Source organism: Nyctereutes procyonoides, unplaced genomic scaffold, assembly GCF_905146905.1.
Source record: "Nyctereutes procyonoides isolate TBG_1078 unplaced genomic scaffold, NYPRO_anot_genome, whole genome shotgun sequence".
Classification (NCBI taxonomy): Eukaryota; Metazoa; Chordata; class Mammalia; order Carnivora; family Canidae; genus Nyctereutes; species Nyctereutes procyonoides.
The window spans coordinates 40,997,565-41,023,082 of NW_026575126.1; the positions used below are offsets into that span (position 1 = coordinate 40,997,565).

A 25,518-nucleotide genomic window follows, 5' to 3' on the forward strand; every position below is an offset into this window, starting at 1 on the left:
ACACAGCTGGCCAGTTTTCAGCCGAGGGTCCAAGCACGAGCGGGGCCACCATGGCTGAGCTCATAAAGAGAAGGTGCGGACATGCAGGGGGAGCCTGGAGTGCAGTAGGTGCCTGCACAGAGACCCTGGCCTTGGGCAGCTGCTCCACACTTAAACCTCCTACTGCTGTGCTGTTATTACTGTTAATTGTGCGTCTCGGAGCGACGCTGGCTGCCCTGGTGTTTGAGGGGGTCATGCTGGGCCCATGTCACCCAGGAGAAGTGTCAGAAGGAGAGGCAATCAGACATGTGACCTACCAGCCCAGGCAGGGAAGGGTGGGGTGGGGAAATATGCCCAGGCCTCAACCTTTTGTACTTGCATGTGTGCGTTTCAGAGTATGTTCCCCTCCTTTATCTTATCAGAGCCTTGCCATATACTTGTGACACCAAAACTTTTGTCCTCTGGTAGAGGAACTGGAAATCAGACAGCCTTTTGTCACGCAGCAACTGAGCCTGGTGTACAGTAGTAGCCTTTTAACAAATGCTTGTGCAGCAGGCCTTGGAGGAGACCGAGTGCATCTCCCGAGTGTATGGGCTGCTCAGACTGGGCTGCATCTTGTCCTTGGGGTGCCAGGTGGGGGTCTGAGGACTCCTGGCTCTCCTGCCATGTGCAGGACTTCTGGTGTGTGCTTTTGTGTCGCTGGCAGTCCAGGGGCATCTCAGGAACACTTGTGCTGGGGTTTACCCTTTGCAGAGTAGGGCCTCGCTCCCTGATTTCTTTGGCATCTGAGGGAAAGAGCTGAGGCTGGTGTTCCAGGTGAGAGAGAACATTCTCTATCACCGGGGGGATTCCAGGTCCCTGGGGCATCCCTGTCCCAAGGGTGTGAGCTGGTGCTGAGCCGGGGGGTTGGCAATAGGATGGGGGGGTGGGGAAAAGGGGCTCCTCCTGCACAAAGGCTGGGAGACCTGCACCCTCATTGCCAGCGTGTGCCACTCAGCTTCCCGTGTCACCTGTGCTGTTCACATGTGAGAACTCGTTCTGTGCTTCTGCTCTTGTTAAGTTGGTTTAGGGTTTATTGTAATTGCTGCATAGGTAAGCTGTGTTTTCCGAGCTTCTATTGTTGCACGTCTTGTAAAAACAAAAGCAACAAGAAGCCTGTTGAGTGGGCTGCGCAGGGTGGGCATCTGAGCCCCCCACCCCAAAGTGGCAGCCCTGGGTCTCGGGGTGTAGGAGCCTGCCCCTGGGGCCGGGCTGGGGGCCGCGGGGTGCTCAGGCCTGTGGCTCTCCCTGTGGAGCTCCTGTGACGGGGCGGGAGCTGTGTGCTTGTTTCTGGAGTTGCAGCATCATTTACTCAGTTCTGGGCGAGTGTCAGGGCCCAGGGACCCTGGGGACTTTTCATGGTTTCTCTGGGGATCGTGGAGAAACCATAACTTTTTGTTGACGTGAAAGTAACCTGGCTGCCAGCCAGCTGGTGCCGCCCGCCCTGGGTGCTGTCGGGCTTGCCCACCGCGGGCCTGGCGCCGCAGGGAAGGAAGCCTGGGCTCGTGCGGGTCAGGCCGCAGGGCCCCAGGGCCTCGTGTCGCCCCCTGGGAGGTGGCTGCTGCCTTCCAGTCAGCCAGGGCCCAGGGGCCCAGGGTAAAGGGGGCGCAGGTGCTTGTAGGTGTGTGTGCAAGTGTGTGTGCATCGTCTTTCTCATGGCTGGGGTGACCTTTACTGTGTTTACGACCCACCCATCCGCAGACATGGAAAGCTGAGGATTGCTTGAGCACAGGAGGTGGGCCGGGGAGAGTCCTGTGCCCCCTACCCCAGCTGGTAGAGGCATGGTGGATCCCCAGCCCTGAGGCCGGGGTCTGGCCCTGCTCTGTGGCCTTGAGCCAGGAGCTTGTTCTCTGGCCCCATTTCCCTGACTCACTGGGGTTAACCTCTGGTTCCTCAGGCCTCTTTCCAGTTCCGACTCCTGGAGTCCCTGAGAACTGGCGGGTGGGACCACGCCCTGCCCAACTTTTGTTTTTCAGCAGGCCCAGAAGTTTCCTGGAGGATGTCCTGTATTTCCTGGATGACCCTGGCGGGCAGAGACCACTGCTGCCTGCCTCTCCTCCCAAACCCAGTGCTGCCGTACCAGACGTTTGCATGGGGCCGTGTTCCATTTGGCGTTTCCTGTGCGCGTTTCTGTGTGGTGTGTAGTCACCCAGCCTCACGGCTCTGTGCTGTTCCATAAGTGGCGTCCCATGAAAGGACGGATGGTGTCACAGGCACCCGCATTCAGCCTCAGTACATACCACGCACTTGTTGACTTCTGGCAACTGCTCCTGTGCTGCCCGGCTCCTCAGGAATGGGGAGGAGCCGGGTGAGCCCCTGGCTGTACCTGGGGGGGTGGCCATCCCGCCTGGACAGGAGTGGGGGGCAGGAGAGAGGCCCATGCCCTCTGCCTTTTGCAGAAAAGTGCATGGGGTGGAAGTGTGTGCTAACACAAAATCAGTTGATTTGCTTAGTCCTTGAGCCAGGTGATGAGGCACAAGGATTGGGGAGTGGCTGTTGGGACATCTTCCTACCTCTGTGTCTGAAGGAAGTCTTGAGGCTGTTTCTTCCATCTTTTCCTCCTGTCTGGTCCTGGACCCTCCTGCTTGGTCCTGGGTGCTGGGCGCCTGCAGGGTGGGCAGACCACCTTGCTGGCCCCCTCCAGGTGGCCCCAGTGGCCCCTGTTCTGATAACTGCAGCGTCTGCCATCCAGAGCTCCTGCCCCAGATGATACCCCAAGTGACCACACTCCCTGGGTACCTCTGGGGGAAATCAGAAGACGGAATCGTGTTCGGTTCATGGTTTAAGAAATGTGTGTGTGTGTACACACCTACACAGATCTTCCTCAATTTAGGACGGGACTGTGTGCCCATAAACCTATTTTAAGTTGAAAATATTGGGGGATGCCTGGGTGGCTCAGCGGTTTAGTGCCTGCTTTTGGCCCAGGGCGTTATCCTGGAGTCCTGGGATCGAGTCCCGCATCGGGTTCCCTGCATGGAGCCTGCTTCTCCCTCTGCCTGTGTCTCTACCTCTCTCTCTCTCTGTGTCTTTCATGAATAAATAAATAAAATCTTAAAAAAAAATTTAGAAGTTGAAAATGCATTGAACACACACACCTAACCTACTAAACATTGTAACCTAATTTCACCTACCTTAAATGTACTCAGAACACTTAGCCTACAGGTAGGCAGAATCATCTAACACAAAGCCTACTTTATAATAGTGTTCAATATCTCGTGTAATTTATTGAATACTGTACTGAAAGTGAAAAACATAATGGTTGTTGTTTGGGTGCAGAATGGTGGTAGGAATTGTTTATCCTGGTGACTGCATTGCCGACTGGGCCCTGGGGCTCTGGTCACTGCCCAGCATCCCGAGAGGATCCTGCCACGGATCATTGGCCTGGGGAAAGATCCACATTCAAAATTTGAAGTATGGGTTCTAATGAATACATATTGCTTTTTTTTTTTTCTTTAAAGATTTTATTTATTCATTCATGAGAGATGCAGAGAGAGAGAGAGAGAGAGGCAGAGACAGGCAGAGGGAGAAGCAGGCTCCATGCAGGGAGCCTGATGTGGTACTCGATCCCAGGACTCTAGGATCACGCCCTGGCCAAAAGCAGGCCCTAAACTGCTGAGCCACCCAGGGATCCCCAATGCATATTGCTTTTGTACCATCATTAGTCTAAAACTTGTGTGTTGAACCATTAGAAGTCAGGGATTATATGTATATATATTTACTATCTACGTGAAAGTAAAATAAAATTGAAGTGTAGCATGGATTGATTGATTGATTTATGATTTTATTTATTTATTCATGAGAGACACAGAGAGAGAGGCAGAGACAGAGGCAAAGGGAGAAGCAGGCTCCATGCAGGGAGCCTGATGCGGGGCTCGATCCCAGGACTCCAGGATCACGCCCTGAGCCAAAGACAGGCACCAAACCGCTGAGCCACCCCGGGATCCCCGAAGTGTAGCATGGATTTAGAAAATGTGCAAAGCATAAGCTTGATGGATGATCACAAAGTGAATATATTGGAGGAATAGAACAGTAGCAGCCCCCCAAGCCCCTTGGTGCCTCTTCCCAATCTCTGCCTCCTTCCTCCATGGGAGACCCCCTCCCACTCCACCAGAGGTGATTTTGCCTGTTTCTGAATTTGATATAAATGGCTGCTGTTTGCTGCACATTCGGTGATGGGAGGCCCTGATGCTGTTCTTGGGGGCAGTAGTCAGTCGATTTGGTCTCTGCTTTTATATCCAGTTTCTGTTGATGCCGTGTGTCTTCATCCATTCACGTCGAGGGGTGGCGGGCGAATTTCCAGTTTGGGCTCTTCCGGAAAATGCTGCCATGGACCCTCCCGTGACTGCTCTGGTGCTCCTGAGTCAGATTTCTCTGAGTCTCTGTTTTTCCAAATTGTGATCAAATACACATAACAATGACCATCTATCCTAACCATTTTATTTTTTTTTAATTTATTTATTTATGATAGAGAGAGAGAGAGAGAGAGAGACAGAGACACAGGCAGAGGGAGAAGCAGGCTCTATGCACCGGGAGCCCGATATGGGACTCGATCCCGGGTCTCCAGGATCGCGCCCTGGGCCAAAGGCAGGCGCCAAACCGCTGCGCCACCCAGGGATCCCCCCATCCTAACCATTTTAAGCATGCAGTTCAGTGACATAAAGTACCTTCACCTCGTGCAGCCATCCACCGTCATTTCTATAGGACTCTTTCCCTCTTGCACAACTGGAACTTTGTGCCCTTTAAACACTGACTGCTCCCCGCCCCCCGTCCCCCCTGCTCCCGGCGCCTGGCAGCCACCACTCTCAGTTGTTAGTGGCTTTGGGCTCCCATATGTACCTGTCTCTTTGGGTCCACGTTCGCACCTGGCAGTGGTGTTGGGGCCCTCGGGGGCATGTGTTGGGCTACAGCAGATTTTGCAGACAGTGTTTTGGAGCTGTGGAGCCAATCCCCGGCCACTGCCATCCACAGAGCAGAGCTCTGATTGCCTGTGTGCTCTCACCAGCACCTGGGAATGTCAGGTGTGGATGTTTTGTTTTGTTGTTTTCTTCTCCTTTTTTTTTTTTTTTTTTTGTTTTCTTCTAACTTTAGCCATGGAAATCTCTTTGAGTTTTATTTATTTATTTATTTATTTTTTTCTCTTTGAGTTTTAATTTACTTTTCCCTGATGACCGGTGAGGTTGGGCACCTTTTCATATTTAAATTACCATTCATTTTTCTCCCTCTTTTTCTAAGCTGTCTGGAAATCATTTGCATATTTTTCATTCTGGATTGTCTCCTTTCTCACTGATTTGCAGGAGTTCTTTTCTAAGTGCTTTTTATTACATTATTAATTCTTTGGAAATTGGCTGTCGCTATGGCATTTATGCAGACTAGCTTAAGCAGGAGATAGGATGTACTGGAAGGCTGGTGCAGGGTGGGTCTCTGGAACCCAAGGGTGGGGAGCCAAGAAGTGGAAGCCGCCATCAGAACACAAAAGCCCCTTGTCCCCTCTGGGCTCAGCATCTTTCTGCTGTGACTTGCCCAGAGCTGACTGTCACCCATCTGGGGCCCTCAAGCACCAAGTCCTTTGGTCTCTGGTCCAGATCCATTGGAGAAAGAATCCAGGTGTTTGTCCAGCCACAGTCAGGTGTCCACCTTGGCCAGCCAGCTGTGTCCAGGGGATGGGAGCTGCATGGTCCACTAGCAGCTGGGGCCCATCCCTGTGGGTACTGGAGGCTGTTCCCAGGAAAGGGAAGGACCCCCTCCACCCCCCAGAAAGGTGACTGCAGCCTCTTTGGAACTCAGTGAACCAGAATCTTTGCTTAAAGTTCTTCCCTCCATCGTGTTGGGGACTGAGGCTTTTTGTTTAATAGGGTCCCACTGTGGTCAGACTTTCACGCTGGAGCAGGGCTGGGAATCAAATGGTTATCAGGTGTCTTTTCACCTGTGCAAGGCTCCTTTGTGTTATCCTTTTATCCCCAGGACATCCTGAGCTGTCCTGGTCAGTGTTCTTCTCTGAGGTGTCCATGCTGCAGATGAGACGCTGAGGCCCACAGAGGTTAGGCTGCACTAGGTCACCTAGGCTGCGCCTGGAAGCACTGTGCTGTATACCTGCAGGACCTCGGCCCAGGGGGAGTCAGGGCGCAGGGTAATTAGAGGTAGGGGGACCCCCTTAGTGTCTGCTTTTTCTCTCTGACTTGGAACCTGCTCCCAGGCGGAGGCCTCCCACTTGGCTGGGAGTTTCATGAGCTTGAAGATTCTTCCCTGAGATCACTCTTTGGGGACTGTGATGTTCTCATCTCACATTGGTCAGGCCCAGCTGGGGCTTAGTGAGAAGCTGGATTTCAGGAAGCTGGTAACCGGGAACATCTGTCCTGTTAGAGAATGAGAAGAATTTTCATCCTGTGGCGCCAGTGAACTGTCCCCAGCCATTGCACACGTCTGCCCAGCTCTCCCCTTCCCCTCCACTGGAGCATGGGTAACTCGGGTGGCTGAGCGGGACGCACACCCAGTGTCCCAGGACCAGTGGTGTGTCCTAGCAGGGGTGGGGTTGGGATTGTGCAGGGTCTTTAGTCACGTCATGGTTTACCCAGCAGGGATGTTGGGATTTATAAAGTAAGAAATAAATGTTTGGTTTTCACCCGTTACTGTCACAGTGCTCCTAGAAGCCTTGGAATTTCCTGGCGATGAGTGGTAGGAGTGAAATTGAGTCTTGGTGCTCAGAAGCCCCTTTCCGCCACACCTGAGTTTATGTTAATGAGATTCTGGAAAGCACCTACGGATGGGTCCTGGCTGCCTTTGGACCCAGCCTGTACAGAGGCTGGAGGTTGAGAGGGTCACCAGCAACCAGCGATTTAATCACCCATGCCTATATGACAAAGCCTCCATAAAAACCCACAGGACTCGGTTCAGAGAGCTTCTGGGGTGGTGTTGAGGCTCCACCCTCCACAGCAGAGGCCAGGAGGGTGGAGCACTCAGAGGGGGTTTAGAAGTCCCTGCGCCCTTCCCATGTGCCTTGTCCTGGGCATCTCCTCCATCTGGCTAATCCTGAGTCTTACCTTTTATGATGAACTGGAGAACTAGTAAGTGAACTGTTTTCCTGAGTTTTGTGAGCTGGTCTAGCAGTTTTTTTGAAAGATTTTATTTATTCATTCATGAGAGACATGCTGAGAGAGAAGCAGAGACACAGGCAGAGGGAGAAGCAGCCTCCATGCAGGGATCCTGATGTGGGACTCGATCCCGGGTCTCCAGGATCAGGCCCTGGGCTGAAAGTGGCGCTAAACTGCTGAGCCACTAGGGCTGCCCTAGCAATTTTTTAAAAAAAGATTTTGTTTATTGCAGACAAGCAGGGGGGAGGGGCAGAGGGAGCAGTAGCCCTCCCCCGGCAGAGCAGGGAGCCCAATGCAGGACTCCTCCCATAAACCCGGGATTATGACTGGAGCTGAAGGGAGATGCTGAACCAGCCAAGCCACCCAGGTGCCCCTACTGCGCTAGCAAATTAATTGGGGGTCATGGAAATGTCCAGTTTATAGCCAATTGGCCACTTGGCCATTGGCATCTGAAGGGAGAGGGCAGTGGTGTGGGGCTGAGCCCTTAATCTGTGGGATCTGATGCTGTCCCCAGGTAGATAGTGTCAGGATTGAGCTAAATTTAGGCCACATGGTCAGTGTGCACTGAGAGTTGGAGACTTGCTTGGTGGTGTGGGAAGAACACACAGTGGACTGTGTACTTGAGTGTGCAACTCTGGGGTCAGCACGGATTTTCAGGGAGAATGCCACCTCTGGCTGATGCTGGGGCTTGAGCGGGTCATGTGACCTCTCTGTGCTCCCATTCCCTCAACTACCAAATAATAATAGGTATGTCATCCACTCTCCACCTCTGTTCATTCAGCCAGTTTTTATCAAGCTCCTGAATCCTGAGAGATGGGCCAGGAGGGTGGTGCTAGGCGAGGTGGGCAGCACAGAGCAGAGTCACTAGTCTGCTGGGCGGTGAGTGGTGCCTGGCCCTTAGGTTGAGGCATGGGGATGTTTGTTGCTGGGGATGGCATCAATGTCCCTGGCCTGAAGTATCTGGAATCCAGGGAGGGAGGCTGTATCACCTAGAACCGATTTTGCGTATGTTGCATCATCTACAAGCACACACAGACTCGAGGCTGGAAGGACGGTGGGCTGCTGTGTGCCAGGCCTGAGTCCCCACAAGGAGTCAGGGGTTCTGAAGGGGTCAGGGGTTGAGTACAAACATCCCAATTTGTGTTTTAATCCTATCACTCCAGGATTGTAAGGAGGTCCTTCAGGGACCCCCCCTCCCCCCAGAATAGCAGTCTGAAGAGCCCCTGCTGTAGGCTGCACCACCTGGTGATGGCTTTTCACTTAGGTCTTGGGTGACACCAGGAGTTGATGAAGCCACAGAGCTGCCCCCACAGCCCTGGCGGTGATGGTGGTGGCTATCCTGGTGGTGTAGGCGGCTGGAGCCCACCCAGCTTCTTTCTGTTGTGGGTGTCCCATAGGTTGGTTGGTTTGGTGCACATGCTTCTCAAAGGTTCAGACCTGGGACCTCAGACTCAGGGGGTGTGTTCTAGTGCACTGTTGTGGCAACACCACAGTCTGGGTGGCTTATAAACAACAGACCTTTATTTCTCACAGTTCTGGAGGCGGGAAAGTCCGAGATGAAGGTGCCTGCTCAGTGTCTGGCCAGAGCCTCTTCCTGGTTCATAGACAGCTGTCTCTCACTGTCCTTACATGGCTGGGTTAGGGGACTCCAGAGCACCTCTTCATGACCTGGTCACCTCCCAAAGGCCTCAGGTCCCAGTACTATCTCATTGGGGGTGAGATTTCTGTGTGAGTTTGGAGGAGACATAAACATCTGATCTGTAGCAGGGTCCCAAACTTTTGTCTCTCTCTCTCTCTTTTTTTTTTTTTTAAGATTTTATTTATTTATTCATGAGAGACATAAAGAAAGAAAGGAACAAAGACATAGGCAGAGGGAAAAAGCAGGCTCCATGCAGGGAGCCTGATGTGGGACTTGATCCCAGGACTCCAGGATCAGGCCCTGGGCTGAAGGCGGGCGCTCAACCGCTGAGCCACCCAGGGATCCCAAACTTTTGTCTCTTGATGAAACTTGGGTTTTGTGAATGTGTAGCTAAGGAGGGAGTAAGTGGAGCAGGTGTCTTCTGGGAGAGCTTCGAGGTCCCATTTTTATTCTTCCCCTCAGTCCTCCTCTGGGGGGAGTCTGAGGATTTGGGTGTGGATCATTCTGTGCTTTGGAGAGCTTGCATGTCCTGGGGCCTCGCTCTTTAGCAGGGTTAGTTCATTTAAATAATGGAGAGTGTTTGCATTTGGGGGTTGTCAGTGATGATTGAGGTACACCGTGTATACTACCAGACGTTGGAAAGTGGAACGGATGGAACCACCCCAGAAGCCTGCTTGGCTCGCTGTGTGGCCTGTGAGGAAGGGACGGGGCCTTACCACCGCCACCGGCCGTCGCTGGAGCAGCCTCTAACTGGAGCCTCATGGTTTCAGTTTTCCTCGTCTGTAAAGGATGACGAGCACACGTGTCCATCTGCATCTGATGCACATGTGTAGAGGAAACCGAGCCATGTGTGGGGACACAGGGAGGCCTCCAAGGGAGGTGCCTTCCCTTGGTCTTTATTTTGGTGGCTGGCCACCTGTTGGTTATCTGGGTCACCTGGATGCCTGTAAGTAGGGCAGAGTCTGAATCCTTCCGGCACAGAGGAGGGTGAACCTTCTGAGGTCACGAGGTCCTCGAGTGTCTGTGCTGCGAGGCCAGGACTGGGAGGCCAAAACTGTGGCCTCTGGCAGGCCTTCTGAATGTGGCCTTAGAAGGATTTTCAGCCAGTCTGGGTCCGATCGGGATCCCTCACGGCTCGTTCATTGTGTGCGAACAGCCGCCCTTTGTGGTCTGCTGGGAGGTGACACGGGCTGCCCTCCCTCTGTGACTGGAGGGGGAGGCCCCGCATGGGGTTAACGTAGGGGGCTCGGGATTGGCAGCCTTCAGGTGACCTCGGAGTGTCCTGCCACCCGCGGAGAATAGGGCTAGGATCTGTGCCCCTCGATGTCTTCCGTATCTGGGGTTCAGAGGTGGGGGTTCTCTTCCCCCTCCCTGCCCGCCTGCCTTCTGTGCCTGCCCTTCGCCGTGTTTTCTCGCTCTTCCCCTCCGGCCTCGTCAGAGCTTGGCTGCTCCTCTTGGTCCCGACCTGTGTGTACGCACACAGATGCCCCCAGGTACGCATGCACGCACCGCACACACGCCTCTCCCTGGTCCTCTGTTGCACACATTCCTCCTTTTAAAAGTTCCCTTTTAAAAAATGTGAGCGTTTGAAAAACCTTAGGAAAGGCCAGAGAATAGCGCCAACACCCTCCATTCAGAGCCCTCGCTTCCCATGCCCATGTTGTGTCTCTCAGGTGGCGCCTCCGTGACCCTTCTGTCCCCGTGGCCCCTGTGCTGCCCTCCACGTTGCCTCTCCTTACGTGTGGTTTGGTCTCCCGCCGCCCCGTGTGAGTCTGGTTCGTGGTGCGTCTGCTCCGTGCTGGGACGTGGAGACTGGCTCACTCCTCTAACTGCCGTGTGGTCCCACCTGGTGACTGTCACCGTCTGCTTGCTACGTCATTACCTAGTGAGATGGGAGGTGTGGATGCCCGTTGATAATCACCCTCCTATATGTCTGTGTAACCAAACTGTGCATGTAAACTGAAATTAGAGCTCGAGCCATCTCTCGGGGCACCTGGCTGGCTCAGTTGGAGGAGGGTCATGACTTCCTTGATCTCAGGGTCGTGAGTTCAAGCCTCAGGTTGGGTGCAGAGATGAGTTAAATAAATAAAACTTTAAGAGGTGGGTGGGGGATGCCTGGGCGGCTTAGTCAGTTAAGTGTCCAAGTCTTGATTTCAGCTCAGGTCATGATCTCGGGATCCTGGGATTGGGCTCCACATTGTGCTCCACATTCATCGGGGAGTCTACTTTAGATTCTTTTTTCTTTTTAAATTTATTATTTATTTATTTATTTATTTATGATAGTCACAGAGAGAGAGAGAGAGAGAGAGAGGCAGAGACACAGGCAGAGGGAGAAGCAGGCTCCATGCACCGGGAGCCCGACGTGGGATTCGATCCCGGGTCTCCAGGATCGTGCCCTGGGCCAAAGGCAGGTGCCAAACCGCTGCGCCACCCAGGGATCCCTACTTTAGATTCTCTCTCTCCATTTCCCCCAGCTTCCTCCCTCCTTCTCACTCTCTTTCATTTTTTTTTTTTTTAAGATTTTATTATTTATTTATTCATGAGAGACAGAGGCAGAGACACAGGCAGAGGGAGAAGGAGAAGCAGGCTCCATGCATGGAGTCAGATCTGGGACTCCAGGATCACACCCTGGGCTGAAGGCAGTGTTGAACTGCTGAGCCACCCAGGAATCCCTGCTCACTCTCTTTCAAAAAATCATTAAAAAAAAAAAAAAAACCTAAGAAAAGAAACATCTCATGACCATGGAGCTTTAAATGAGAATTTTTCTTCTGGTTTGTGGCCATTGTAAAATAATATTAATCAAAACAAATATTACAGTTTTTTGGGGGGGAGGGGTTTTGTTTTTAGTGAGAGAGCGTGCATACAGGAGCTAGGGGGTGGATGGAGGGAGAGGGAAAATCTTAAGCAGCTCCACTCCCAGTGTGGAGTCCTACACAGGGCTCCATCTCATGACCCTGAGATCAGTGACCTGAGCTGAAACCAAGAGTCAGATGCTCAACCCACTGAGCCACCCATGTGCCCATTCAGTTTTTATAAATAGAAAACATCAATACACATTGAACATAAAACATACTGAAAAGGTGTGTGTGTTAGGTGAGTGGACTCCGTTCCTCCCCGGTTGGTTCCTGTCGTCACAGTAGAATATAACGCACGGCTAGCGTGAGATCAGGTCAGCAGGAGCTCTGGTTCTAGTTTCCATTTGACATTGAGAAACCGAGTCATGTAAATAACTAGGTGGGAATTAACAGGGTTTTGATATAGCAATAGCATCTAATTCCAAGTTTTTTTGCCAAAAAAATTTCACATAAAGGTCTAATATCAAAAAACTTAGTAATGAATTCCCATCTGACAACTCAAGTGCCCCCACTCCCTAAGAACAGCTTTATGGAGGTATAACCCACACACCTAGAGTCCACTCTTTTAAGGTGGACAATACCGTGGCCTTTCCAGAACTTGCTTCCAGTTTTGTGATGTTACCGTATTTCTCATATTTTTAAATTTATTTTTCTTGTTTCAAAAGTAATGCTAATTATAGAAAATGTAAATGATACAGGTAAAGCCTGCCCCCCCCCCAAAAAAAAGTACTCACTATTGCCTCTTCATCAGGAGGCTTTAGATTGTAGCATTTATACCTCTGCAGTCAGAGAAGCTTAAAGCTAAGACGTGGGGGCCTCCTGTGCATAGCCCATCGGATCATGCTGTGCTGTGGGGGAGATAGAAGTTAACGGTTTTGATAGAGCAGAAGCATCTAATTCTAAGATTTTTGCCAAAAAATATTCTGTAGGGGAATGTAAAGCAGAGAAGAGAAAATGTGGAGAGGTTGGTCAGCAAGCAGAATGGAGGGTTGAGGATTACACATTTAAAAAGGAGTGATCAAAAAAGACCTTGCTGAGAAGGAAGTTCGTGGATGAAGGATATGGGCACAGCTCTTGGGAAAGAATTTCAAACCCTGAGGAAACTGGAAGTGCAAAGGCCCTGGGGCATGAACAGGGTTGGCCAGTCTGCATTGTGTGGGGGCTGTGCAGGCCATGAGGAGGAGTTTGGAACTTTCTTGAGTATGATGAGGAGGGAGGAGAAGCCTTCTAGCAGAGGGATGTGGGAGGCAGGCTGGGGCCGTGGGAGTGTGGGGAGCCGGGATGGGGGGGATCGCAGTAATTAGGCAGCAGATGCTGGTGGCTTTGACCAGCATGGTGACAGAAGCTGTCAGGGTCAGGAACTGAGAAAGAGAAGGGTTACTCAGCTCAGATTGGATTTCAGAAGCCCACTCTGCGAGTTGTCTCCTGCTGATAACAACATTTAGCATTTTTAACACTCAGTGCTTGTTTTCTCCCAGTTTCTGTGTTCCTGGAATTTGGGGACAGCTTAGCTGAGCGGGCCTCACTTAGGATCTCCCCGGAGGGTCTCCCTGCAGCCTGGCACATAGGATCTCCCCGGAGGGTCTCCCTGCAGCCTGGCACGAGGACCTCCCCGTAGGGCCGCTTGAGTGTCCTCACAGCATGGCAGCCCCCCCCCACCCCCCGCAGAAGCCCTGCTGGGTCATTCCTGCTGTACGCTGCCAATTACAGGTCAGCCTGAGGTGGTCATGGGAAGGGCCGCCCAGAGACACCAGTACCATCTTGGAGGAGAGCTGCTGCATCCACTTTCTGCCTGAAGGGAGGAAGCTTTGGGGGAACTTGGACATAATGTACTTTGGTCCTTGAAGAGCCCCCAGGAGGAGGTTAGGAGTCCCAGGCTAGGGTCCTGCCTGCTGCCTGGAAGGCCTGGGGTGGGGGGTGGGGGGTGGCTCCCCTGCCAGATCCTGCCTTTTCCTGAACCTTGTCTCTAGACCAAGGCTGTGCCAACTTTGGATCCTGCCTCAGAGTCTGCTTGGACAGGGCAGGGGCCCAGGCACCATCCACATTTGGACCTCATTGACCAGTGTGGGCGGTCACTGGTTTTCTTTGTCCCCTCTCTTTGTGCCATTGTGTCCTGACTTGTTGCACAGCAGCCAGGGCACGTGGCTTTCCCCAGTGGCTGTGCTGTGCGTGGTGGTGTGTGGCTTCACCACGATCTTAGCAGACCAGGTGGCTCTGAGCTGGGTTCTCCCTCGAGCTGCCAGCTAGGGCCCCTCTTGCCTGCCCTGTGACTTGGGCTCGAGGTTGGGTGGGCCACACGCCAACCAAGATTAAAGCCAGGATCCAGGGCACCCCGGGTGGCTCAGCAGTTTAGCGCCGCCTTCAGCCCAGGGTGTGATCCTGGAGACCCGGGATCTAGTCCCACGTCGGGCTCCCTGCATAGAGCCTGCTTGTGTCTCTGCCTCCCTCTCTCTCTCTCTCTCTCTCCCCCCGTGTCTTTCATGAATAAATAAATAAAATCTTAAAAAAAAAGCCAGGATCCAGAGACCAGGGACCGACTGCATGCCAGGCCGTGGGCACCTTGTTCCTGCTCCACAGGCAGGAAAGGTCATCTTCAAAGTCTTTGCATATTAAACTGCACTGATGCTTCCAGGGCAGCAGCCCTGAGTGCAGATCCTAGGTGAATTTGGAGGGGTCCCTGTGCTTCCCCACATCTCAATCTTTTTTTTTTTAAAGATTTTATTTATTTAAAAGAAAAGATTTTATTTATTTATTCATGAGAGACACAGAGAGAGGCAGAGACAAAGGCAGAGGAAGAAGCAGGCTCCCCACAGGGAGCCTGATGTGGGACTCGATCCCAGCACGCCGGGATCACGAACTGGGCCAAAGGCAGACGCTTAACCACTGAGCCACCCAGGCATCCCTCTCAGTCTTTTTATTAAGAGCTCCACGTTGGCCCAGGTGCATGTACCATAGAAAGACCTAGCATTAGGCAGCATGTCTGTACTCTTGTCCCTGCTGCCTCCAGCCCCGACTGACTTCTCGGCTGTGGTTTGTGTGTGTCCAGGCTGACCGCTCTGTGTGTACTCACAACATCTGACTTTGTGCACTTACCTCTCAGGTGGGATCCTGAACACTTCAGCTTGTTTTTTTAATAACAGATATTCCGTGACCATCTTCCTACATGAGTATCCAAGTGTGTTTGACTCTCTTTTGCAGCTGCTTGGTGTCCCATAAAATCAGGAGTATTTAACTAGTCACCACTTTATTCTTTTTCTCTCACTGCGGTTGGCTCTGTCTGATTCCTGGCCACATGTGTGCGGCGCTGGGGTTATGCCCTTGCCTAGTGTTTCCTGCTTATGTTCCCTGCAAGCCAGAGTCACCGGGCTGGACTCCTGGTTCTGGGCCTGTTTGCCTGGGCAGCTGTGGCCGTGTGCACCGTACCCAGGGCTGTGGTTTGCGGAAAGGGCACACGCATCCAGGCAGGGCGTGCACTGTAGTCTAAAGGGCCCAGAATTCCCTCTGGGGGCTCCAGGAAGGACCCCTGTGGGCTCAGGTGCCCAGGTGTGCCCTGCTGTGCCTGAGGGATGCATGGCCTAGGTGTCCACAAAATTCACAGGGTCCCATGGCCACCTGACTTTTCTTGGGGTTCTCCGTGCCAGAGAGAAATGGGGGTGAGTGTCAGATTAGGAATCTTGGGAGAGGCGTTACTCTAACGTTTCCCTAGCAAGGCTGTGAGCTCTCTTCTTTGAATGTTTTATTCGTTTATTTTTATAAAAAATGTGCATTTAGTGCCTAAGTGTGCCAGGGACATAATGGGGAACCGCCTAGAGCCTCATTTGTCATGGTGGGGGTGTCAGATACTCAGCTCCACACAGTGAGAAAGTACTCAGGGCTCAGGTGTGGGGTCGCGGGACTTAGTCTGGGGACGGGGAACCGCGTTCGTGTCCCACGGCTGCTGGAGCACCACGAAGTGAGTGGCTTAGAACAACAGAGTTTATTCTCACTGTTCTGGAGGGTGGAAGTCCCAGGTGAAGGTGTCCCAGGGGTTGGTTCCCTCTGAGGGCTCTAGGGGGTGGTCCTTCCTGCCTCCCAGCCTCTGGGGCTCCAGGCTCGCCTCACCGTGTAGTCGTCACCCTGCCTTCTTCCCTGTGTGTGTCTGTGTCTGAATCCCTTTCTCAAGTGAAGACATTGGTCACTGGATTTAGTGTCCCCTAGTAGTCTGACCTCCTCTTTTTTTCAAAATTTAAATTCCAGTTACTTAATCCTCAGTGTTCTATTAGTTACAGGTACAGAATATAGTGATTTCAGCACTTCCATATGTGACCCTGGGCTCATTGTGACAAGTGTGCTCTGTCATCCCCATACCCCTACCCACCTCCCCTCTGGTCGTTTGTTCTCTGCAGTTAGGAGTCTTTTTCTTGATTTGTCTATTTTTTTCTTTGTTCATTTGTTTTGTTTCTTAAATTCCACATGAATTAACTCACGTGGTTAACTCCCACTGCATATTCTTGCCTCTTTTGCTAAAGATTATTTGATTATATGTTTCTGGGCTTTCTGTTCGGTTCCATTGATCTTCACATCTATTTTTGTGCCAGTACCAGACTGTTTTGATTACAGTGGTTTCCTAGTATCTTCAAATCAGGAAGTGTGATACCTTCTGTTTTGTTTTTCTTTTTCACGTGGTATTTGTCTTTCTCTGACTGACTTACTTTGCTTAGCATTATACTCTAAATCCATCCGTGTCATTGCAAATGGCAAGATTTCATTATTTTTTATGGCTGAGTAATATTCCAGTGTGTGTGTGTGTGTGTGTGTGTGTGTGTGCACACATGTGCATACACACATATATATATATAACCTTTGTCCTTTCATCAGTCGATGGGCACTTGGGCTGCTTCCATACTTGGCTGTTGTAGATAATGCTGCCCTAAACATCGGGGAGCATGTATCCCTTTGAATTAGTGTTCTTGTGTTCTTTGGGTAAAGACTCAGTACTGTAATTACTGAATCATTGGGTAGTTCTATTTTTAACTTTTTGAGGAGCCTCCGTACTGTTTTCCACAGGGGCCGCACCAACAGTGCACGAGTGTTCCTTTTTCTCTTCATCCTCATCCACACCTGTTGTTTCTTGTGTTGTTGATTTTAGCAGTTCGGACAAGTATGAGGTAATAGCTCATGGTAGTGTTGATTCGCATTTCCCTGATGATGAGTGATGATGAGCATTTTTCATGTGACTGTTGGCCATCTGGATGTCTTCTTTAAAGAAACGTCTGCTCATGTCTTCTATTTTTAAATTGGATTATTTGGTTTTGTTTGGTGTTGGATTGTGTAAGTTCTTTATATATTCTGGGTATTAAGCCCTTATCAGATATATCATTTACAAATATCTTCTCCCATTTGTTAGGTTGTCGTTTAGTTTTGTTGATTGTCTTTTTTTTTTTTTTAAGATTTTATTTATTTATTCATGAGAGACACAGAGAGAGAGAGGCAGAGACACAGGCAGAGGGAGAAGCAGGCTCCATGCGGGGAGCCCCATGTGGGACTTGATCCCAGGTCTCCAGGATCACGCCCTGGGCCAAACGCAGAAGCTCTACCGCTGAGCCACCCAGGCATCCCTTGTTGATTGTTTCCTGTGCTATGCAGAAGCTTTTTATTTCGGTCTAGTTCTAATAGAGTTTTTTTTGCTTTTATTCTTTTGCCTCAGACATATCTAGAAAAATGTTGCTATAGCTGATGTCAGAGAAATTACTGCCTGTGTTCTCTTCTAGGATTTTTATGGTTTTAGGTCTCACATTTAGGTCCTTAATCCATTTTTAGTTTATTTTTGTGTAGGTATAAGAAAGTGGTCCAGTTTCATTATTTTGCATGTAGCCGCCCAGTTTTCCCAACACCATTTGTTAAGGAGACTCTCTCTTTCCCACCGCATATTCTTGCCTCTTTTGCTAAAGATTAATTAACCATATAATCATGGATATGTTTCTGGGCTTTCTGTTATGTTCCATTGATCTTCACATCTATTTTTGTGCCATACCAGACAGTTTTGATTACAGTGGTTTTCTAGTATCTTCAAATCTGGAAGTGTGATACTTTCTGTTTTCTTTTTCTTTTTCAAGATTGTTCTGGCTATTCAGGATCTCTTATGGTTTCATACCAATTTTAGGATTTTTTGTTCTAGTTCTATGAAAAATGTTGTTGGTATTTTGATGGGATTGCATTAAATCTGTAGATTGCTTTGGGTAATATGGATATTTTAACATTATTTGTTCTCCCAAATCTCTCCAATCTGAATCTCTCCAATATTTTTCTTTTTTTCTTTTTTTTTCAAGTGTAAAGAAGCTGACAGTGTGAAAGAACTTTTTTTTTTAAGATTTTATTTATTTATTCATGAGAGAGAGAGAGAGAGAGAGAGGGGCAGAGACACAGGCAGAGGAAGAAGCAGGCTCCATGAGGGGAGCCTGATGTGGGACTCAATCCCAAGACTCCACTCCAGGATCACGCCCTGGGCTGAAGGCAGGCGCCAAACCACTGAGCCACCCAGGGATCCCTGGGATATTTTTCCATTTGTTTGTGACATCTTCAGTTTCTTTAATCAATGTTTTACAGTTTTCAGAGTGCAGGCCTTTCACCTCCTTGGTTAAGTTTATTCCTAAGTATTTTATTATTTTTGGTGCAATTGTAAATGGGATTATTTTTCAAATTTTTCTTTCTGTTGCTTCATTGTTAGTATATAGAAATGCAGTGGATATTCTACATTGATTTTGTATCCTGCAGCCTTACTGAATTCATTTATCAGTTCTAGTAGCTTTTGGTGGAGTTTTAGGCATTTATATATAAGATCGTGTCATCTGCAAATAGTGGAAGTTTTACTTCTTACCAATTTGGCTGCCTTTTCTTCCTTCCTCTTGCCTGACTGCTGTGGCTGGAGCTTCCTGTACTCTATTGAATAGCAGTGGTGAGCATGGACATCTTTGTCTTAATCCTGATCTTTGGGGAAAGCTCTGTTTTCCCCATTGAAGATGATGTTAGCTGTAGTTTTTCATATATGGCTTTTATTATGCTGAGGTATATTCCCTCTAAGCCTACTTTGTTGAGGGCTTTTATCATGAATGTATGTTGTACTTTGTCGAATGCTTTTTCTGCTTCTATTAAGATGATCATATGGTTTTTATCCTTTCTCTTTTTTAAAAATATTTTTATTTATTTATTCATAGAGACACAGAGAGAGAGAGGGAGAGGCAGAGACACAGGCAGAGGGAGAAGCAGGCTCCATGCAGGGAACCCGATGCGGGATTCGATCCTGGGTCTCCAGGATCACACCCCGGGCTGCAGGCGGCACTAAACCGCTGCGCCACCGGGGCTGCTCTATCCTTTCTCTTTTTGATGTGATGTATCATATTGATTGATTTGTGAATATTGAACCATCTTTGCATCCCAGGAATAAATTCACTTAATCATGGTGAATAATTTTTTTTAATGTTGTTAGATTTGGTTTGCTGAAGATTTTTTTGCATCTGTGTTCATCAGAGCTATTGGCTTGTAGTTCTCTTTTTTTTGCATTGTACCTGGTTTTGCTATCAGGGCAATGCTGGTCTCATAGAATGAATTTGGAAGGCTTTCTTCCTTTTCTATGTTTTTGTAGTAGTTTGAGAAGAATAGACGTTTATTTATTTATTTATAGATTTTACTTATTTATTCATGAGAGACAGAGAGAGGCATAGACACAAGCAGAGGGAGAAGCAGGCTCCATGCAGGAAGCCCAATATGGAACTTGATCTTGAGACCCCAGGATCAAGCCCTGAGCCAAAGGTAGATGCTCAACCACTGAGCCACCCAGGCGTCCCATCTTTTTTAAATACTTAGTAGAATTCACCTGTGAAGCTTCTGGTCCTGGACTTGTTTGTTGGGAGTTTTTTGATGACTGATTCAATTTCATTGCTGGTAATTGTCTATTCAAATGTTGTGTTTTTTCCTGATTCAATTTTGGGATGTTGTATGTTGCTAGGAATTTATCCATTTCTTCCAGGTGGTCCAAGTTGTTGGCATATAATTTTAAAAAATATTCTCTCATAATCTATCATATACTTTGGTATTGGTTGTTATTTCTCCTTTTTCTTTCTTTTTTTTAAAGATTTTATTTATTGGGATCCCTGGGTGGCGCAGTGGTTTGGCGCCTGCCTTTGGCTCAGGGCACGATCCTGGAGACCTGGGATCGAATCCCATATCGGGCTCTCGGTGCGTGGAGCCTGCTTCTCCCTCTGCCTGTGTCTCTGCTTCTCTCTCTCTCTCTCTCTCTGTGAATATCATAAATAAATAATTTAAAAAAAAAAGATTTTATTTATTTATTCATGAGAGACAGAGAGAGAGAGAGAGAGAGAGAGAGAGAGAAGCAGAGACACGGAGAGGGAGAAGCAGGCTCCATGCAGGGAGCCTGATGTGGGAGTCGAACCCGGGTCTTCAGGATCACACCCCGGGCTGCAGGTGGCCCTAAACCGCTGAGCCACCCGGGCTGCCCCCCCGCTTTTTTTTGATGAGTCTGGCTAAAGGTTTATCAATTTTGTCCATCATTTCAAAGAACCAGCTCCTGGTTTCATTAATCTGTTCTATTTTGAAAGTTACTATTACATTTGTTTCTGCTCTAATCTTATTTCCTTTGTTCTGTTGTTGGTTTTGGGTTTTATTTGTTCTTTTCCTTGCTCTTTAAGGCATGAGGGTAGGTTGCTCATTTGAGATTTTTCTTGCTTCTTGAGGTAGGCCTGTATTGCCATAAACTTCCCTCCTAGGCCTGCTTTTGCCGCATCTCAAAAATTTTGGACCATTGTGCTTTCATTTTCGCTTGTCTCCATGTATTTTTTTTCCTCTTTGATTTCTTGGTTGACCCATTCATTGTTTAGTAGCATGTATTTGTTCTTCCCAGATTTTTTTCTTGTTGACTTCTAGTTTCATAATGTCAGAAAAGATGCATGGAATGATTTTGATCTTACTGACTTTGTTGAGACTTGTTTTGTGGTCTAACGTGATCTATTCTGGAGAATGTTGCACGTGCACTTGAAAAGAATGTGTATTCTGTTGTTGTAAGATGGAATGTTCTGAATATATCTGTCAGATTAATCTGGTCCGGTGTGTCATTCAAAGCCACTGTTTCCTTGTTGATATTCTGTTTGTATGATCTGCCCATTGATGTAAGTGGGTTAATCACTATTAATTACTTCCCTTATGTTTGTTATTGTGTATTTGGGTGCTCCCATCTTGGGTGATACAGTGTCCTTTATCTCTTTTCACAGTCTTTGTTTAAAAGTCTGTTTTGTTCCACGTGAATATTGCTACCTGGGCTTTCTTTTCACACCATTTGCATGATGAACTCTTCTCTACCCCTTCACTTTCTTTTTTTTTTTTTTTAATTTTTTTTTATTTATTTATAATAGTCACAGAGAGAGAGAGAGGCGCAGAGACATAGGCAGAGGGAGAAGCAGGCTCCATGCACTGGGAGCCCGATGTGGGATTCGATCCTGGGTCTCCAGGATCGCGCCCTGGGCCAAAGGCAGGCGCCAAACCGCTGCGCCACCCAGGGATCCCTACCCCTTCACTTTCAATCTGCATGTGTCTTTAGGTCTGAAATGAGTCTCTTGGAGGCTCAGCATACAGCTTGGTCATGTTTTCTTATCCATCATCCCATCACACCTTGTCTTTTGATTGGAGTGTTTAGTCCATTTACATTTAAGTAATTGTTGATGGGTGTGTATGTATTGCCATTTTGTTACTTGATTTATTATTTTTCTCCATTCCTTCTTTCTCTTGCTCTCTTCTCTCATGATTAATTGGCTTTCTTTAATGAGATACTTGGATTCCTCTTGATTTTTTGCGTATCTATTAGTGGTTTGTGATTTGTGGATACTATTTGGTTTGTATGTGATATCCTCTGCACATAGCAGTGTGTATGAGGTTGACAGTCACTGAAGTTTGAACTCACTCCTTACTCCTCTGCTCCCCACGTTTTAGGTATACGGTGTCATACTTTACATCCTTCTATTTTGTGGGTTAGTTGACCAACTTTTATAGGTATCTATATTTTTACTGGTTTTGTACTTTATTCTGACTTCTTGCTTACATGTATAAAGACCCTGTTTCCAACTAAGGTCACACATGTAGGCGTAGGGAGGAATGGAGACAAATCCTTGAGGAGGATGCAACTCAGGCTGGTACAGAAGGGAAAGATAATGGAACAGAGGACGGGATGCACACCTAAGCAGGGAGGGGAAGTCTGGGAGCAGGACGGGTATTGGGGTGCAGAGTTTGACAATGTTTCAGGGCTGAGGCCTAGCCTAGAGCTGAGAGTGGGAGGGACTGCCTGTGAGGCTTCTCTCCAAGTGAAGCTGTTCTCAGGGCTGAGCCTCTTGGCCATCACACACTTCCCCTGGGGTGTGTCGAGCCTCATAATCTATAACCGTGTTTCCTTTCTTTACCAGGAAACTACTTTGCCTCGCACTTTTTCATGGGAGGCGAGAAATTTGACACTCCCCACCCTGAAGGTTACCTCTTTGGAGAAAACATGGATCTGAATTTCCTGGGCAATCGTCCAGTACAGGTGGGTCCAGGTGGGTCTTGCTGGGGCTAGGGTTGTGGGGTGGCGGCAGTGAGGTGCCTTCCCTCCGCTGTCTATAGCCAGCTTTGAGGACAAGCAGACACTGAGTCCCAGACAGAGCTGCTGGCAGGACATGTGCATGTGTGTACAGGGACATGTCCTGGCACTTCCCCCAGAGAGGTAGGATGGCTGCAGGTGTCACTGGAGACAGGGCTGCTGCTGCAGAACCCAGTGCATCCAGGCTATGGGCTTATGGAAGTTTATGGATTTGATCCCAGGCCTCTTGGGTGACTTTATTTAAAAAGAAAAAACAAAATCCATGTTCTGTAGAACAATGGGCAAGAATTATGACCCAAAGGAGACCTGCAGATGGCTAGTAAAACATTTTAACGTGTTTGCTTTCACTAGTCACGTCAGAGAAGTGCACGCTTACACACTGCTGTCCATTTGTTCAACACACATTTGGCACCTGCTGTGTGCCTAGGACTCTTCCAGGGGCTGAGGGTGGAGGACAGATCCCATCCCATTCTTGCAGGGAGTGCCGACAATGAAGAAGAGAACATTTTGTAAATGGAGGCTAAAGAGCAGGGGTTGAGTGAGGGCCCATGGAGAGGGGGATGCTAAGCAAAGGATTGGGTTTTGTACTTCAAAATGATGGTCTCCAGTGTGGGTGAGGGGCCAGCAGAAGGCCCTGTCTTTCAGGAGACGTGGGACTCTGTTCCCTAAGGCTGCTGAGTCCTGGGGAGTCCATGGGCCTGGCAGGGGGTAGGGTGGACCAGTCTTTAGGCTGTTTTAGCAACAGAGCAACTGGTTGACATGACATCTTGATCCTTTAGTGGGTGGGAAGCAAGGAGCTAGGGCCTGGCGTGCTGCCCTCCCCAGCCTCCCGAGTCCCTGAGAGCAAGAAAGCAACCTCACCTTTCGTCTTTGAGGCCTCAGCTTGCATGCAGGGCCCGGCCCTAACAAACGTTCCATAAATCTGTTATTTTTCAAACTTTTACTTTGAGACCTTCGTAGACTCCCCTGAAGTGGTGAGAAGTGATGCAGAGAGATCCCCTAGGCCCTCCCCTCTGTTTTCCCAGTGATAGCATCTGATAAAGCTCCATTCAGGGCGCTATCACAGGCAGGAACTTTTCAGATGGCTCTAGGCCTGTGGTTTCCTTTGTGAATGAGCACAAGGCCCGGGGAGTACAGAGCTGTGACTGTTGCTCTGATTATCCCCGTTTTCTATCCCTGCCACACCTTAGGGAGTCACCTGGCTTTGCTTTGGGTTTTTCCCTCCTAGTTTCCGTACGTCACCCCCGCCCCGCATGAGCCTGTGAAGACACTTAGGAGCCTGGTGAACATCCGAAAAGACTCCCTGCGGCTTGTAAGGTAAGGCTTTGCCCCAGCCTGCTTAGGGCCCCTGATACCTGGGAGAGGGGGCAGTGGTGAGGGACCCCAGTCTCTAACTTCGGGTGGAGAGCCAGAGGCCACAGGCAGCTCTCAAGTCTCAGAGTTGCTCCTAGTATGGGGTGTAGAGGGAGAAAGGGCCAGCAGGGCTCTGCTTGTAAAACTCCAGTTTTTGTTTTTTGTGGTTTTTTTTTTTTTAAGATTTTATTTATTTAGGGCAGCCTGGGTGGCTCAGAGGTTTAGCACCGCATTCAGCCCAGGGCCTGATACTGGAGACTCGGGATCGAGTCCCACATCGGGCTCCCTGCATGGAGCCTGCTTCTCCCTCTGCCTGTGTCTCTGCCTCTCTCTCTCTCTCTCTCTCTGTCTCTGTCTCTCATGAATAAATAAATAAAATCTTAAAAAAACAGATTTTATTTATTTGTTTGAGAGATGGTGAGAGAGAACATAAGGAGGAGAGGGAGAAGCAGGCTCCCCTCTGAGCAGGGAGCCCCATGCAGGGCTCAACCAAAGGATCCTGGGATCATGACTTGAGCTGAGGGCAGACACTTAACCAACTGAGCCCCCAGGAGCCCCAAAACTCTGTTTTTTAAACCAGGGATTCTCAGCTGGCAACTGTGCCCCCAGGGACACTGGTCCCAGTCTGCAGATGCTTTTAGGTGTCACAGCTAGGGGATTGGGTACTGCTGGCCTGTGGTGGGCAGAGACCAGGGATGCCGCTCAACACCCTTCAGCGCACAGGACGGCCCTGCTGCCAAGAATGATCCAGTCTCGAATGTCAGCAGCCTGAGAAACTGCTCTAACCTGGGAGGCTTGAGATGTCTGGGCTGTCTCTAGACCAGGAGGACTCCTCCCTGTCTGTGGGCGGACAATGAGGGAAGGAGAGCTCTGCCGTGTTGGGCTTTATTGTCTACCAGGCAGTGGGCCTTACATTTCCAGGCAACCACCTCCAAGGGCCCTGGGTGCGGGGATGCGCATGCTGTGCCCGGTGTACACGTACAGGCATGGCCAGTGACCTACTGCCTGTCCCTCCGCCTCCCTGATAGGTACAAAGATGGTGCCGACAGCCCCTCCGAGGACAGCGAGAAGCCCCGCGTCCTCTACAGCCTGGAGTTCACCTTTGATGCCGACGCCCGGGTGGCCATCACCATATACTGCCAGGCGGCGGAGGAGTTCCTAAACGGGACGGCCGTGTGAGTCTCTGGGGCTGGGGGGCTGGGGCTGGCCCTGGCAGCCGTGCTTCTGCGCTTCTGTTGTCTGTGTTGTGCGTTTGAGCTTCCGGATGTTTGATTTGCGACAAGCATCCTGCTGACCTCAAAAGTTTGAAATCCACAACCTCAGGACCACCAGAGACTCAGGCCAGCAGCAATGCGCCCACTCGGGTCCTGTTGGGGAGAGAGCCACCTGAGGGCCAAATTGGATCTGGGGTCCAAGCTCAGGCTTCGGGTGCTGGCCCTGGCCTGGTTGTACCTTAATTTCCTGAGCTGGGGTTGGGGGACTAAAGCGGCCCCCTAGGGATTCCTTTGAGGACTTTGCTGCTGCTACTGGAGGAGACTCAGAGGTGGGGCTTTGTGGGGAGCACTCCCTGCAGGAGGGAACACTTTGGTCTCCATGGGGCTCCCTGGGCTGGAGGCCTGGGCCCCTTAGGGGCTGCCCTTACCATCCCCCCACTACTCGCACCCTTCCCAGCAGCACTCAGAGGACAAAGTTCCTTTTCCTACACTTTCTTCTGTGAGGCTCCACACTAGCCCAAACGTTGGATTACTTTTGTTTTTTCAATGATGCAAGCCATTTACAAATGTGTCCTTACCATAAGCCAAGAGTTAGAAGATCCAGGAGTATCCAGGGGCCTGCCTCCCAGAGGTGAGGCGATACCCTGCTGGTGCTGTCACTGGTGTGGGTGCCCAGGTCCCTCCCCAACCCTCCCAGTGCCCTTTGGCTCTTTCCTTGTGACCCTGCCCTTTG

The 25,518-nt window shown here is 49.7% G+C and overlaps 1 protein-coding gene across 5 annotated transcripts in view; it reads left to right on the plus strand.

Moving 5' to 3' along the window:
• The window catches only part of MGRN1 (mahogunin ring finger 1), a 60,814-nt gene that overhangs the window by 5,469 nt on the left and 29,827 nt on the right, over positions 1-25,518 (plus strand). For all 5 annotated transcript variants that reach the window (XM_055339733.1, XM_055339731.1, XM_055339729.1 and 2 more), the window contains exons 2-4: positions 22,046-22,164; positions 23,447-23,535; positions 24,600-24,746. In XM_055339733.1, the coding sequence (XP_055195708.1) occupies positions 22,046-22,164; positions 23,447-23,535; positions 24,600-24,746 (355 nt within the window). The remainder of the gene's footprint in view (positions 1-22,045; positions 22,165-23,446; positions 23,536-24,599; positions 24,747-25,518) is intronic.